We start from the raw sequence: 15994 nt of genomic DNA on the forward strand, positions 1-15994 counted from the left end.
AGCGATGTCCCTCAGCGGAACAGACTTTTAAAAGTCCCGATTTTGTGCTCCGTTGCTCCGCCGCTTGCCGGGAGCTGGCCCCTCCCCCCGCGATCTATCTTCCCGTCGCTTTGGATTCACTTCTCCACCAGTCCTACCTTTCAGAAAGTGGTTGATTTTCCATTTCTAGAATTGCTGTTCTTCTTCTCTTCGATCTCCTGTTGGATTTGTAGGTGTTTGCAATCTTTAGATAAGCTATCTAGCTGATCTCCCGCTACCTGAAGTAGTCTCAGCTGCTACTTCTTCGCCATCTTAGTCACACAGCCACCCCTTTATTTCTTAAAAGTCTTTTTCTTGGCTTCATTATAACTCTGGTAAATTTTTTGGTCACAGGAAGGGAAGATACTCTGGAGCTTTTTGTGATAATCTGTTAGGAGGTGTCTTTCTGGAATATCTTTCTCCCACCTCTCTGTATCTTTAAATGCCCCTGCTCTGTGTTCTCTTAGCACCCTGCACTTAACCTATTAAGTGTTGGTCAAAATGTGGGGCCACTGCTCATTTACTTTTCTGTATACACTTACACTATAAGTCAGACTATAAGTTTTGTGTGTGCAGGGTCCCTGGTCTCCATTTTGATATATCCTTCATATCCAGTGGCTAGCAGAAACAGACTCTATCTTAGATTTGTAAATTCCAACTTTCTTCTCCTTTTTATGGCCAATTGTAGTGTTGTATAAAATGGTTAACTTAAGCAAACTCTCAATCACTATCTGATTAAACACTGGCTTTGAAAGCAATTTTATAAAAATACCAATAACTGGGCATTCATTCTGTACTCTTCATTTTCACTCATATCCAAAAGACAACACACCAAAGAAAAATTTGTACACTGAAAAACAAAAATGAATCATTAATGTATGAAGCTCCCATTTCCCCCAAAATAACAGACTAAACCTGAAAGACTGTTCAAAAGATAAATTAGAAAAAAGTCACCAAGACCATGGCCTGATTCTTTCTTCTTGATTTTGCAGAGCACAGTATCGCTTTCCTTTTTCTTTACTGTCACAAGTGAATATATTCTATATCCTGTCAGACTGACTTTTGGGGACACTTGACAATACAATTTTTAGAAATTTGCAAGTTCCTCACAGTTTTATCGAGGCAAATTACTACTTTTCCCTTTGTAACTAAAGTGTGGAGAGATACTTTGAGACTGAAATATCCCCCTTGTTCCTTTTTGATTTTTCACATGCCAGTTTTAGCATCCATTGATAATTCTTGCCTGAATCAATATTACTCTGATGGTTGAAAAGTGGAGATTTACTAATACTAAAGAGTTTGTTAATATTTATTAATATTGAGTTTATTAATATTAATGCTGAAGAGTTTATTACTATTAAACTCTATGATTATTGTTAGCTGGCACTTTGTCAGGAAGAACCTTTCCTTCTGTATTTATTTATTCATTCACTCATTCATATTATTGTTTGTTCATTCATATTATTGTGGACTTATGCATTCCAACTTTATCCAATGGGTTATGATTCATTATTGTCATTGCTTATTTTGATGCTTGGTTTGTCCCTGATTTATCCAGTGGGAGGCTCTTCATACTAGTTCCTGTGTTCTTTTAATACATTTCTATTAGATTTTGGTACTTTGTTGCTTTACAGCAAAGCAATATGTTTGATGCTGATTCTGTACCTTCCCTGATCAAGCATTTGTTCTATTTAGAGACAAATGGTGTTTAAACCAAAATATGAATGGTAGGTGGAATGAGCTGTGTTTAGTGTAATTCTGCAAGTAGGTACTTTAATGAAAGAATATTCATGTTTATAAAATATCCATTTACATGTTTTTCTCTTGAGGATACCTGTCTGTGCACAAGTGGTAGACCTGGTCTCTGTGAAGGGGCCAATGCTCTGTGCCCAAGGTACATTTGCCCTGAGTGTCATTGGTGGTCCCCTTCTAACTACTTTTTACCAACTCACATGACACTATACTCAGGTTCCCATCAGTGATTGGTGAGATCCCATGAAAGGAAGAGGTGGGGCCTGGTGTGAGGGGGAAACAAGTCCTGAGACGTTGTCCACACAATTTGGTTTTGATGCCAGTCTAGCTTCCTTAAAGATAGGACTCCTGTCCCATTTGCTTCCTTCCTTCATACTGTGTCTTGGTTGCAGTGACTAGCCTTCCCTTTCATCCTAACTTTCCAGACCTGCATGCCTTGAGGATGAGGTGGACAAGAGTTTCACACTCAAGAAACTCATGGTCTTCAAACCCCAATAATGTCATTGTGGAAACTTTATGTACTTTAGGGTTTACATGTAAGTTCTCATTTAATCTTCTCTACAAGTTAAGGAACTTGCTTAGGATTGTACAGATAGTGAGTGGTTAAGAATTAAATTTAGGGGGTGCCTGGGTGGCTCAGTTGTTGGGCGTCTGCCTTCGGCTCGGGTCATGGTCCCGGGGTCCTGGGATCGAGCCCCGCCTCGGGCTCCCTGCTCTGTGGGAGGCCTGCTTCTCCCTCTCCCGCTCTCCCACCTTGTGTTCCCTCTCTCGCTGTCTCTCTCTGTCAAATAAATAAATCTTAAAAAAAAAAGAATTAAATTTAGACTGTCTGATTCTAGAGTCCATACTCTTAATGCTTGCTGCTTTTCAGAGGCTCAGTCTGTTTGTGTAAGAAAGAGCACATATATTCATCTTGTGTAATATCCAAGTTCCTACTGCCTTTGAGCTGGGTAAATTCATACATTGCCTCTCATTTAGAAAAATTTTCAAAAACATATGTTAAGAGAAAGACCTTAAAGATTTTTCTCCTTGTTTATTGTATTGAACAAGGGTCAGTTATATAAATATGTGTGGAACCTGCTGAACTCTCATAATATGGATTGTACAATAATATATTTAGAAAATTTTTATTTGAGGTTATATTCTAAACCTCAACCTGGTGATCTAACACATGCAAAGAATTTAATGCCTGGCAGATATAGAAAGTGCTAAATAAATGTTGAACAAATCCCTAGTGAGATCTTAAAATATTAAATTATGCAGTATTTTTAAAAAGATTTATTTATTTATTTGAGAGAGACAGAGAAAAAGAGAAAGAGAGTGCACAAATGGGAAGGGCAGAGGGAGAAGAAGAAAGTTCCAAGCAGACTCTATGTAGAGCACAGAGACCCAGGTAGGGCTTGATCTCATGACCCTGAGATCACGAACTGAGCTGAAACCAAGAGTCGATTGCCTAACCAACTGAGCGACCCAGGTGCCCCTGCAATGTTTTGTTCTTAATTTAATTTTAGAAATAATTTTTCTTAAATTTGCAAAAGTAATGCTCAAGTACTATAGGAGTATGTAAAGGTAGAGATAAGCAAAAGATTTAAAAAATTTCATGATTCTACTACCTAGAGAAAACTACTCTTGGGATTTTAGTGTATATTCTTTCAGAATTTTTTTTTTTTTTTTTTTGGTGTATAGTTGTAATAGCTTAGACCATTTTGCAAAAACTACATATATCTATATATACTTATATAGATATATATAGAGTACACATACACACATTGTGTGTGTGTGTATACTCTATATATATACATATATATAGACAGAGAGAGACAGATGTGATCATATTAAGTACAACTTTGTGACTTTTTCATTCTGTAACATACTGTAAACAGCTTTTTATGTGATTAAATTTTCATCAAAATCATTATTTTTAATAACTATATTCATTGTATTTAAAGGTAAAAGATCAGTGGAATGATGCAAAATGTTTCTGTTTGCTGAACAGAAAGACACTATTTCCTTCTTCCAAAGAATTTTTTTAACTATGATATGTTCATCTGATGATCCTGAATTCCTTTTCTAAATTCTAAGAGTAACTTTGTCTTTGATTTATTCTTAGTGTCAATTCTGCATATTCCTCCCACTACCTTAGTTCAGTTTTCCTGGTCTCCATCCTTCTCTTTCATCTTTTATCAAAAGTCTAAGTCTAGACATTCTAGCCTCATATATGCTTTACACTTCTCTTTACCTAGGAAAGAGATCTACATCCCAGGCAGGTAAATAAAGAAGCAACTGTATCTCTTCCCCTTTATCATCCCCACTCTGACCTCAAAGGAAAGGGATAGTTTATAGGATTGATGAGAAATTGGGAGAATGAACTTATGTGGCTCAGTGTGGCCAAACCCCATTTGTATCACCTTTAGCCCCATTTCTGGTTAGGACAGGCACATTCTCAGGATTCTCATTCATTTCTTCCATCTGTAACCCTTCTCCCTTATAAGAGACTAACAACTGTTGTCCTGCTTGGTTTCGACGTGTATTCATTAATTTAGTCCGTGAAGTGCCACAGGGGATTACAGGTCCTACTGTACATCCAAGCTGGGTCTTTCAATTTTATCAGCAATAAAGCTGGACTTTTTTTCCTGACTTCTGTGCTAAATTTCTCAGTTGCTTCTAGAATCAGAAGTGGGAGAGAGATATGACTTTTTACCATTACTAACCCTTCCTAACTATCTCCCATCCTTCCCTATTACACATACAATAATTCAAATCTCAACTTCATTTGCCATTCCCCAAATATGCAGTGCTTTTTTCCCCCATCTGATGGCCTTTTTATTTCTTTTTGTGATTCCCTTTACTCAGAATGTCCTCTTGATTTTCTCTGCTGGTAACCTTCTACTTATACTCAAACCTAATAGCAACGCATTTCTAAAACCATATCATAAAACAGATTGTATATTTCCATAGTAACAATGTAATAATTGGAGAATGCTTCTGAATAAAGACTAGCACAAAATAACCTGTTAAAACAACCAAAGATACACTTTCTAGAATACCCTATAATGATTTTTTTATGGGAAAATCATTTCCCAATCTTTGAAAAGAGGGCAAAAGGCTATTCCATGTACTGATTTCATATGAAGTATCGAAAGCAATAAAGTGAAGATAGAGTCTGTGAAAAACAGAACCCTTCATAACACTGCCCAATTTAAACAAACACTAGCTATTTTAATCATTAATAAAAATAATTACTGTGTTATAAGCTTCCTTTGATGTTAAATATAATCCCTTTATTATTATTATTATTATTTTACTATGGCCCAGAGTGCATTAAAAAAGCTGGCCAGATAATTCATTGGATTCCTTTCTTTTAAGCCAGGAAAGAAGTTTATTATTCATTCTACTAAACAGTGTCATGAAGCTTATTAAAAAAGAGGAGTCATGGAAGAATTGAAGTTTTAAAAACTTCATGTAGGAGTATAAATAATCTGTGGAAATGGAAATGTTTATTCATTTTTCCCCAAACCATATCCAAACATTTCCATGAAAGGGGAAAAATCATTCACAACAGAGCAAAACTTTGGCAGGGAGAGTTTGTTACATCCCTCTAAGAAGGCGATTTTGGTAGATGTGTCTGCCTTCATCCTGGGGATAACAGGAATTTGTCCCTTAGCCTGAATGATGTTTATGTCTCCACTCCCTGTCTATAGCCCCCTGAATATCCAGTCCCTATTATACCAAGCGGGGTTATTGTCTGCAAACAGCAGCCATTGGTTCTGGCTAACTCTGGCAAAAGATGGAATTAACTGGCAAGAAATTAGGGGTAATTAACAGACTCTTAGAGCAGTCTGGGGAACCAGCTTTTGGAGCCAGGGAGGATCTAGGAGAGGCCAAGTGGTAGAAGCACAGCCAAGTTACAGCACAGAACTATCTGGTTGTGCTCTGCATTCGTTGCTCCTGTTGGCACCACCAATGCCCAAGACATTATCAACTGGTAGTCCTTTTGTCTTTGTCTTTGCCAAAATGAAATATTAATTGTTCTGTTTCTCTGTTCCTTTGTGTCACTTGCCCCACACTTCAAATCCTGCATGGGAATATCTGATGGACTGAGTTCAGTCTTACATTCTTTGAGGAAGTTTCACAGAAGGAAGCGGAGTCTGGTTCCAAACAAGGCTCACGTAAGTGCAGTTTCCCAAAATAAAAGGAGTGCTAATGTTGGACAGTCAGTATTTCTATTAATTACGTGTTAAATATCTGTGTATTCTAGGTGTCTAACTATGTATCTACATTACATATTTGAAAGGGCGGGAATTGTGTCTGTTTTGATTGTTTTATTCTTCGAGCAAAATATAGGCCCTAGAATGTGGCAAATGCTTTTTTTTTTTTTTTTAAAGATTTTTATTTATTTATTTATTTGACAGAGAGAAACCACAAGTAGGCAGAGAGGCAGGCAGAGAGAGAGAGGAGGAGGCAGGCTCCCCACTGAGCAGAGAGCCCGATGCGGGACTCGATCCCAGGACCCTGAGACCACGACCCGAGCCAAAGGCAGAGGCCCAACCCACTGAGCCACCCAGGTGCCCCGCAAATGCTCTGTCTATATCTACTGAACCTTCTCTATTTCTATATTTGTTAAGTTATATCTCTAATTCATAGTTTTTTCCCGGGGCAGATGCTGACTTCTGGATATTTTCTTCAGATCTACCCTCTGATAATATCTGAAGATAATTTCTTCAGATCTGATAATAGTTTACCTATTATCTCCTCACCTGTGTCTAACAGGCTAACACATTTATAGAGTTTCTCATTTCAACTATCATGTTTTCATTTCTAAAAGCTATATTTGATTTTTTTAAAAATCTGCCCTCTAAATTTTGATCGGGCCTTCATTACAGTTTCATTGCTTTTTCTTTTTTTTTTGAACACGTTAAATAAATTATTTTGTATTCTGTCCCTGATATGTCTAATAATTTTGCAGGTCTGGTCCTGTAGCTTGTGGTTTATCATTAATGATGATTTTCATTCCTGGTGGCTTATTTTGTATTTGTTTAGTGCTTTTCATGAAGAGCTCATGATCTCCAGGTAGTTATCTCAGGAAATTCTTTGACATCTGGAGCTAACTTGTATTTTCCAGAGAGGAGATATATATATATATACACACATATTCATATGTATATGTATATATATATATATAATATATATATCATATTACAAATATATATATTTACAAGTATATAAATCATATTACAAATATATATGTATATATATAAATATTACAAATTTGTTACATATTACACACACACACACACACACACACACACACATATATATATTTAGTTATATCTATGATTTTTTTTTTGCCTGAAATGCAAGTTGTTAGAAGTTCTCAGGGGTATTTTATCTCTTTCTCTTGCCAGAGCCAGGGCCAAGTTAGACACATATCTTTGCCTTTTTCCTGTGCGTTGTTTTTTTTTTGTTTTTTTTTTTAAATTTCTCTAATTTAGCCATGGAAGATGTTTCCTTTTGGAGACCCAGTATTACAAGTTAGTAGTGGTTCCAAACTCCCAGGCTTCTAAGATTTAGTCATGAAAAGATTTATCCCAGGATTTATCTCTTATGTCCTAGACAGGCAACTCCATTAAAACCCAACTCTGGGGCATAGGGAATCTGCTAGTTCCCAAGGGCAAACTCTAGGTCCAGTGCCTATGTACTTCTCTGAAGTATTACTTTATCTTTTATCTTTTGCTCCCACAGGAATTCACTTAGTTTCTGCCACCTCAAACATGAACAGATAAATAATTTTTATATTTTACCCAGAATTCTTACTTTTGTTCTATCAGGGGAGCTTTGTGTCTGAGTGTAAATTTTGCAAAAGTTCTAGAAATAGCTGGCCTTAACACTTACTGGATGACAAATAAATGAGTAAGTTGATTTCTACTCTAACGAACACAGATAATTCTCGGTCTTTCATTGCTGGGCAATTGCCACACATCTGCTATGCTGTTATTCAAGAGGGGGAAATTAAGTGGATATGAAATTATGTGTACTAAAAAGAAATACTTATTTTCTTCAAAAAATTAAACATAAAAACATCTAATATGGAAACAAAAGGAGATTTTCTGCACAGTAAGGGGGAACTGGACTAAGTAATTCAAATGTACATTAAAATCCCCTTGGCCACTTCCCTTGAGTATTTTCCCCCTGACGTCTACCAACTAACATACAGGTGCTAGAGGGCTTCTGCACCCCCTTAATATTGGGTAAATGACTATAAACTTGCTGTCCTGTGGTATACTTGAGACAAGGCCAGGGGTTCCAATATGACTGTCATCAAGGCTAGAGGATGATACAAGAGAAATAAAATTGGAGGGGGAGGGGAGATGGGGACAGTCAGAATGAGAGAGAAAGGTAAAAGCTGTAATCTTTTAGTGGTGAACCTTGGAAGTCACAAAGCCATTCATGCTCTTTTGTTTAGAGACATCCCAAGTCCTTGCCTAGATGCCAGGGTAAGCAACATATATTCCATCTCTTTATTTGAGGACTGTCAGTCCTACTGTTGTACCAAGAACATGTGGGATGCAAGATGTGTGTGTGTGCGTGCACAAGTGTGTGTGTGTACGTACGTGTGGATGCTGCCATGGTCATCTTTGGAAAAAAAAAGAACAATCTTCCATACACATGTGCATTGTATAATTGTTATAAATATAATATTACATTAGAAAACATCCAACAAAATGGCACAATGCCAGGCACTCTGTAGTTGCTCCATACCCATTAATTCTTTTACCTCTTGATTGCCTTCCTTTATGTAAGAAATAAAGGGAGTTTTATTTTAAGAGACACAAGATGGATGAAAAATAAAAATGATTTTTTTTAATGTGCTACCATACTGAGTTGTTAGGTCAGTAAATTCCCATTTTACAAATTAGGGAAGTATGGCTCAAAGATGCTTAGTAATTTTAGTGTTGAAGTAGTTGGTCAGATGATTTATTAAACTATTAATTTGTTTTTGTTCTTGCTTTACATTTTAACATCTCAAGTGTAACATAAGAATAAAGCTTTGTGAATTTTTACATAATGAACACATCCATGTAATCAGAAACAGAACATTGTCAACATCTCTGAAGCATCCTTCATATCCCTTTCTAGTCACTAGCCTCTGACAGATCAAGCATGAGTAACTGCTATCTGACTTCTAACACCATGGATTAGTTTCCTTATTTTTGAAAGCCACATAAATGGAATCATAAAGTGTGTGCTCTTTTGTGCTTGGTTTCTTTTGCTTCAAAATAGGTTTGTGACCTTTATCTCCGCTATTAACTTTCATGGCTCTATGAAATTCTACTTTATTAATATCAATTTATTATCCAGTCTATAGTTGGTTGACATATGGGTTGTTTTTTCTTCTTGGTTATTATGTATAATGATGCTATGAAACTTCTTGACATGTCTTTAGATAGCACGTGTACTTATTTTTATTGGCTATGCACCTGGCAGTAGAATTGATGGGTCAAAATATATGTATATGTCTGAATTTGTTAAATATTACTAATCAATTTATTGTATCATAAACAATGATATTCAAGAATGTTGTACCACTATACCAATGGTTACACTGTAAAATCATACCAATGTTTAATCCTTGTACCTATATAATTCTTCTCCCTCTATTCTTCTTCTGCCTATTGTAGGCAGGTAGCTAGGGTATGTATTTCTTTGCTTTAGAGTTTTTGGCAAGGTATAAATCAGAAACAGCTTGCAGAAAGTGCCCTTCCCATTTTTGAACATAAATCTACTGAAGATATAATATTGGTTGGTCAGGAGGAGAAGGTTCAGTAAAGGAGAACTTTGAGAGCAAGGAGGGTGAAAGACAGAGATGCTCCCTTTAGTCAGAATGTGGATGGAGGTCAGTGGGTCTAGGAGATGTGGGGGCTGGAGGACCTCAATAGATGCTTATGCTCTTTTTAGTAGGGTGGCCATATAATTTCTTATCCAAATCCAGACACTTTTGAGAGTGAGAGAGTGTGCTATTAATAATTATACAGGGATAATAGATGTAAATCAGAACTATTCCCGGAAAACTGGGATTATTTTAGGCAGCCTCAGTTAACTTACAAATGCAGTTGCTTACATGCCTTTGAATGTTTCTTAGAATATTCATGTAGCAGATCATATGGAGAGCAGCTTTGTCATCTGGAGAATGACAGGATTAAAACATTTAGGTACATCTCCTGTCCCATCTTGGCCTGCACACATCTATAGAGTAACTTTAAGCAGGTGTATGTGTGCTCCCTTGCATATGTGTTGTTATATTTTAATCTCCTTATATATAGCAAAGGTCTGTCTATGGCCCTTAATAGAGCTGAGGGTAGGTGGTGTTTGTGGTGATGGTGGTGTGGTGTCTCCACTGTTCTGAGCAGCACAGGCTGTTAGAAACACTTTGTCTGAGGTGCTCTCTGTAGCATCTACAACTCTGATCTAAATTGATTTTGGTCCTATTAGTAAAACTCCTTTTGAGTATTTGGAAATGGTGGCTAAAATAGGGTTTAGGCCATTTTTCTTTAAAGTCAAGCTTAAGTGCCAAGAGTTAATAGAGAAGAAAAATGAGCCCCCACACTCAGCAGTGAATGGCATGAAATCCCTAGGGAAGTTTGAGTAGAACACCTGAGTCCCAAGATGCTAGGTAATCCAGGCTATAAACAAAGACAGTGCAATTTGCAATTCCTTCCTTATAGAAACAAGTCTCTAAGAAATTCCCAGGGGAAATTGTGTCTAAGCAGACCCCTGAGATCATCAAGTAGCATAAACTTCTCTGTGATATGCCAGCTGGGGTTCTGGTAAAAATGAGAGTTACTAATTTTTTTTTTTTTTTTTTCCTCCTGAAGTTGGTGTAGACCAGATGGGAAAATCCACGAACAGAAATCTTAGTCTATTCCCAGAGCACCTTGGTGACTGGGGTCTATGAAAGGTCTGATTCTCAGCACCGAGGAAATCAGAAGAGTTAACACTAGAGGCTGCCTGCTTTAGGCCTAAACACCGTTTTCTCCTTTGGGCTAATGGAAAAATAGACTGCGTAAGGCCCAGCACTGAGTGGGGCCAGGGAGAAGGAAGGTAAATGTCTGAAACCTATCTTTCCTGATAGTTTTCTTTTAAATCCACAACCAAGACATCCTGAATATATTGATCCCTTCTCTGTTCTCAACACTGACTTTAATGTGAGATTGAGTGAGGGGCTTAGAGGAAGAAGGTAGGGTGTGCAGAGACAGTAGGGGACACTCTTGGCTTTTTCTCCAAAGTGGGAAAGGGAGGCAGAGGGTGGGTGGAGACAATGGGGGACCTGAGAGCTCCTGTCTCTCAGAGCCTGAGGCTGTGAGCTCAGGTTGTACTCCTGGCTCTTGGGGTATCTTGGACAATCAATGCAGGCATTCCACCTCCTCACCACTCAAGAAGGGACAGAATTCTTGTGCCCAAGAACACACTCTAGCCCAGGGGAGCTGAAATATAGTCATAGGCACATTGTCAACAACCTGACTAGGGGAGGGGGCATAGATGAGAAAAGAGAGTAAAAATGTAGGACATCCATGTACTGGCTCATCTTCTAGTGCCTTCTTCCATCAGTCCTGCTTGTGCCTATTATCAATCTATGTATTTATCACTTGTTTCCACAGACAGTTCCCTGGAAGAGAATGACTCTGAGAAACAGCTCCCCAGTGACTGAGTTTATCTTAGTGGAATCATCAGAAGAACCAGAGCTCCAGCTACCCCTCTTCCTCCTGTTCTTAGGGATCTATGTATTCACTGTGGTGGGCAATCTGGGCTTTATCACCTTAACTGGGCTGAATTCTAGCCTTCACACTCCAATGTACTTTTTCCTCTTCAACTTATCTTTTATAGATCTCTGTTACGCCTGTGTGTTTACCCCCAAAATGCTGTATGGTCTTGTGTCAGAAAATATCATCTCTTACGTAGGATGCATGACTCAACTATTTTTCTTTTGTTTCTTCATCAATTCTGATTGCTATGTGTTGGTTATCAATGACCTATGATGGCTATGTGGCTATCTGCAACCCCCTGATGTACATGGTCACCATGTTCTCCGTTGATGTTTGGTTCATATGTGACAGGGTTTGCTGGAGCCATAGCCCACACTGGAAACATGTTGAGACTGACCTTCTGTAATTCCAACGTCATCCACCATTACCTGTGTGAAGTTCTCCCTCTCTTGCAGCTCTCTTGCACCAGCACCCATGTCAATGAGCTGGTGTTTTTTATTGTTGTGGGAGTCGTCATTTCAATATCTAGTATCAGCATCTTCATCTCCTATACCTTGATTCTCTCTAATATCCTCCACATTTCTTCTGCTGAAGGCAGATCCAAAGCCTTTAGCACATGTGGCTCACACATAATTGCTGTTGCTTTGTTTTTTGGGTCAGGGGCATTCATCTATTTAACAACCTCTTTTCCTGGATATATGGACCAGAGTAAATTTGCCTCAGTCTTTTGTACCAACGTGGTTCCCATGCTTAACCCTTTGAGCTACAGTCTGAGGAATAAGGATGTGAAATTTGCCCTGGGTAAAACTCTGAGAAGAGTGTTCTTCTGATGGTTCTGTTTGTATCACTTCATTACTGATAAGCATCATACTCAAGTATCTTCTTATTTACAGATGCAGAACTTTCCATCTTTTTTTCTCAAGTAGGGTTGGTCTTCCTCCACTTTACAAACTGGAAGTCTCTTGCTTCTTAAGGATTATACCATTTTGTACTAAATTGGTTCATTGCATGTAATTTAACATCTATTAAGTGTCCACTGTTTACCAGACTCTATACTATGCCCAAGAGATGAGTAAGATGAGGCTCTAGGCCTTCCATCCTTTCCTTGGTAGGCTAAATGGGTTTGTACAAGCAACATTTCTGGCTGGGAGAGGGAGAAAGTAATGCCAAAGAGGGTCCAGGAGAGTGAATTTGTTTTCTTCAGTTATGGGAACAGCTTTACCAAAGACCAAATGTAGATCCCTTGGTGGCATAGGTAAGATAGTCTCCCAGCTTCTTGAGAGAGATCATAAATCATCCCATATTCATACATGTACACACAAGAGAAAGCCTTGAACAAGAGTTCTTTACATGGTTTGAAATGTAAAGATAAATCAAAACTAAAATCTTTCATTGCCAAGTTTCAGAAATCTTAGGGCTTGGAATGGTAACCATGGCGTAGGCGGTTTTGTAATTGGGCCAATTTCTTGGGCTCTGTATGCTAAGGCTGAAAGCAAGAACAAAGGAGAAATTCCATGGATTTATGTGATTATGTTAATAGCTACCTATATCTTGCTCTGGAGATACTGTGTACATTATCGGGCATTTAGGAAAATTCTTTTATTCTTTAAAGTAGATTTAGATTTTATTGTCTCCAAGAATTTGTGTGTATGTGTGTTTATTTACAGTTAAATATTAGAGAATCAGGAGAAAGAGAAGTCATACAACATTTTTTACTTGCAAGGAAACTTGGAAGCAACCCAGACTTTGAGTGCCAAAGTCCACTCTGTACTACTCTGCTGAAGACTCTGCTATATTGAATAGTACAGATTTCAAGGAATACACCCTCGTAAACTGCCCTGAGTGTAGGCAGGAAGGTGAATCTCAGGCCAGACCAACACATGCACAGAGATGGGAGGATGGAGACTCAGTGTGGCCAGAAGAATGGGGCTGAGTAGAGGCTAGAACTTGGGGTGTCTTTGAGAAGACTCTCTGTGAAGAATATTTGGTATTTTTCTTTTGGATATGGGAAGAGTCATATAAAGTACTGAGTTGATGTACTTGGCTTTGCTTCTATTCTCCATTCTTCCACAAAACTGGATAGTTGTACAATGCGTGTTGGTATGAGAAACAAGGCAGTAAGGAACAGTTAGTTCTTCACATTTATCTTTCTGTTGACACTTGGGTAGAAACAGCAGCATCATACTGAGAAGAAAGGTAGCTCAGGTGTTTCATGTGATGGCCAGAAGCAAGACATACTGAGATGAAGCTGAGAGCAGCATGAAGAAGTACTGCAACAAGGAACTGACTGAAGAAGAGACATAAGACAAACCTATTTTCTTCAAATACGCTAAAGAGAGATCTTGAAAGAAGGTGGAAAAATCTGATAGATACTTGGATTATACCTAAATTATGATAATCATATGTAACATTTACTGAATATAAACTATATGTTTGGGCACTTTTGAGGTGTCTTACAGACATTAAACTCATCAGAATTGTGTTAATGCCATACTAAACAACTGTAGGTCCTTTGGGCCTAGCTGACTTCTATCCTCTAAAGGACTGTCTGTGTCTATGTATGTGGGGATCTTGAGGATATTAGGAAAGAATCAAGAAGAGGGAAAGATAACAGAAGTGTACTATGATACAAAGAAAAAAATTACCATTGGTAATAAATCAGAACCATAAGTATATGAAGGAAAAGGAATAATCATGAAAAAAATGCATGAAATCTCAAAATATCCTTCCTTACACTCATTACATATGGGCATTGGTGTGAATAGAGGTGAAAACGTAAGTTTGACTTATTGAGACACTGGCGTGGATCTTTCAGAAAGCACTCCCTTTGAAGATCAGAAATGACCAAACTCCTGGATCTTGCAAAAGCCAGATAAGAGATATTTATTGCTCCTAGAGGAAAGATGACATTTTGTAAATTCCCAAAGACCTTCACTCCTCTCACAAACCAAGGATAAGTCATCTTTTTGTCCTTTTAGGTCAGTGTTGAGGAACTGTGGTTCTCAGTGGTCAATAACCAGGAACATGTTTGGGAACTTCTGCTTTATAGTAACTGAGAGATCTAATTTGATACTCTGTGTCAGATGTCCTCAAGTGAATCCCTCTGCCACAATGCAAAAATGCTGTCACCTGATCACACCATGACATTTTGATTTTCAGCAAAAGAAGTTTTCCCCTGTTAGAAGCATTGCTAAAGCTGGGATTCCCTTCAGTCCAGTCCTTGGTCTACTTCTCTTCCTGGCTCTTCCTGAGGCATCTCTCCAGCTTCTCTGGCTTCAACAACCATTTACTTCATGGTGATTCTTAAATCCCTAACTATGGTCTTGATCTATGATTATAATGCATAATCAGTTTTAAATTAGAAATATAAAAATATTATCAATGTTGATGTCCAAATAGAATTATGTAATGATTAGGGGGCAAAACAGTTTTGTAGTATAAAAATAATAAACTGTTCTTGATACCTACACATTCTCTACAGTCTAAATTGTGGGGGGAGCACAGAGGTAAGTGATAGACACCAAGTAGCAGGAGTGAGAGTCCAAGGAGTACTTCTGGGTAGAACTTGGGAGGGATAGATCAGGTGTTTCTCTGTATTTTGTGGAGCAGATGGGAGGATATCTGTGACTATGGTTCAGTGCTGGCCCTCAGACCATGTGTTAGATAGAAAAACATTATTAACTCTCTTCCCTCACACTTCCATAAATGAAATCAGTCATTTACTAATTGCTTCAGCTACTAATAACAAGAGTCTGACTGCAGAGGCTTACACTCATAAAGGTTTGTTTTTCTCTAACATAAAAAGAGTCTAGAATAGTAGGCAGTCCAAGGATGATATGGCAGTGTGAGTCAGCAAGGACTCAGACTCTCTCTTCTCTTCTGTCTCAATAGTGACTTTATTCTCATGGATGCATCATGGGTTCCATATGGCTATTGGAGCTTCCATGTCCACATTCCAAGCAGCAAGAAGACACAAGGACAAAGAAAGGCAGAGGATGCTTTACCTATTCAATGAGTGATCTCCACTGACATCTTATTAGCCACCAACCTCCTTACAAGGGAGAAGGGGCAACTTAGCATTTAACCTCAGGACATTGCCATCTGGAAAAAAAAAAAAGCCGGGATTTTGTTACTAATTAAGAAGGAGGAAACAGCTATTGGGTAGGCAATTAGCAACCTCTGCCAAACAACAGAATTGGTTTCACTTGCCAGGAGGGAACAGTTAAGAACTGGGCCTTTCCACCCCTATTTTTGTTTTCTTACTTGCTGTACTCTATGAGAGGAAGATAGATTAATCCGACAGCTTAAGATGAGAAAAGAGACAAGTTGGTCATGGATGAAACTGTACCCAATCTCTTCATTACTGACCTGTTGGTATTGAATTAATGCAAAATCTTGACAAGGACAAGCCAGAGCTGTACTCTTTCATTTCCAAGACCTCCTCCTATACTTTATTGGGTGAA

At 38.1% G+C, this 15994-nt stretch overlaps 1 protein-coding gene across 1 annotated transcript; it reads left to right on the forward strand.

Moving 5' to 3' along the window:
* The first annotated feature begins 11435 nt into the window (after positions 1–11435).
* Positions 11436–12361, forward strand: LOC111153833 (olfactory receptor 8B4-like). The gene is given in 3 exon segments (XM_022513090.1): positions 11436–11789; positions 11791–11846; positions 11848–12361. Coding segments are annotated over 3 exon segments (915 nt in total). The 5' UTR covers positions 11436–11444.
* The last annotated feature ends 3633 nt before the right edge of the window (positions 12362–15994 follow it).

Source organism: Enhydra lutris, unplaced genomic scaffold (genome assembly GCF_002288905.1).
Source record: "Enhydra lutris kenyoni isolate GAN:26980312 unplaced genomic scaffold, ASM228890v2 scaffoldscaffold34, whole genome shotgun sequence".
Lineage (NCBI taxonomy): Eukaryota > Metazoa > Chordata > Mammalia > Carnivora > Mustelidae > Enhydra > Enhydra lutris.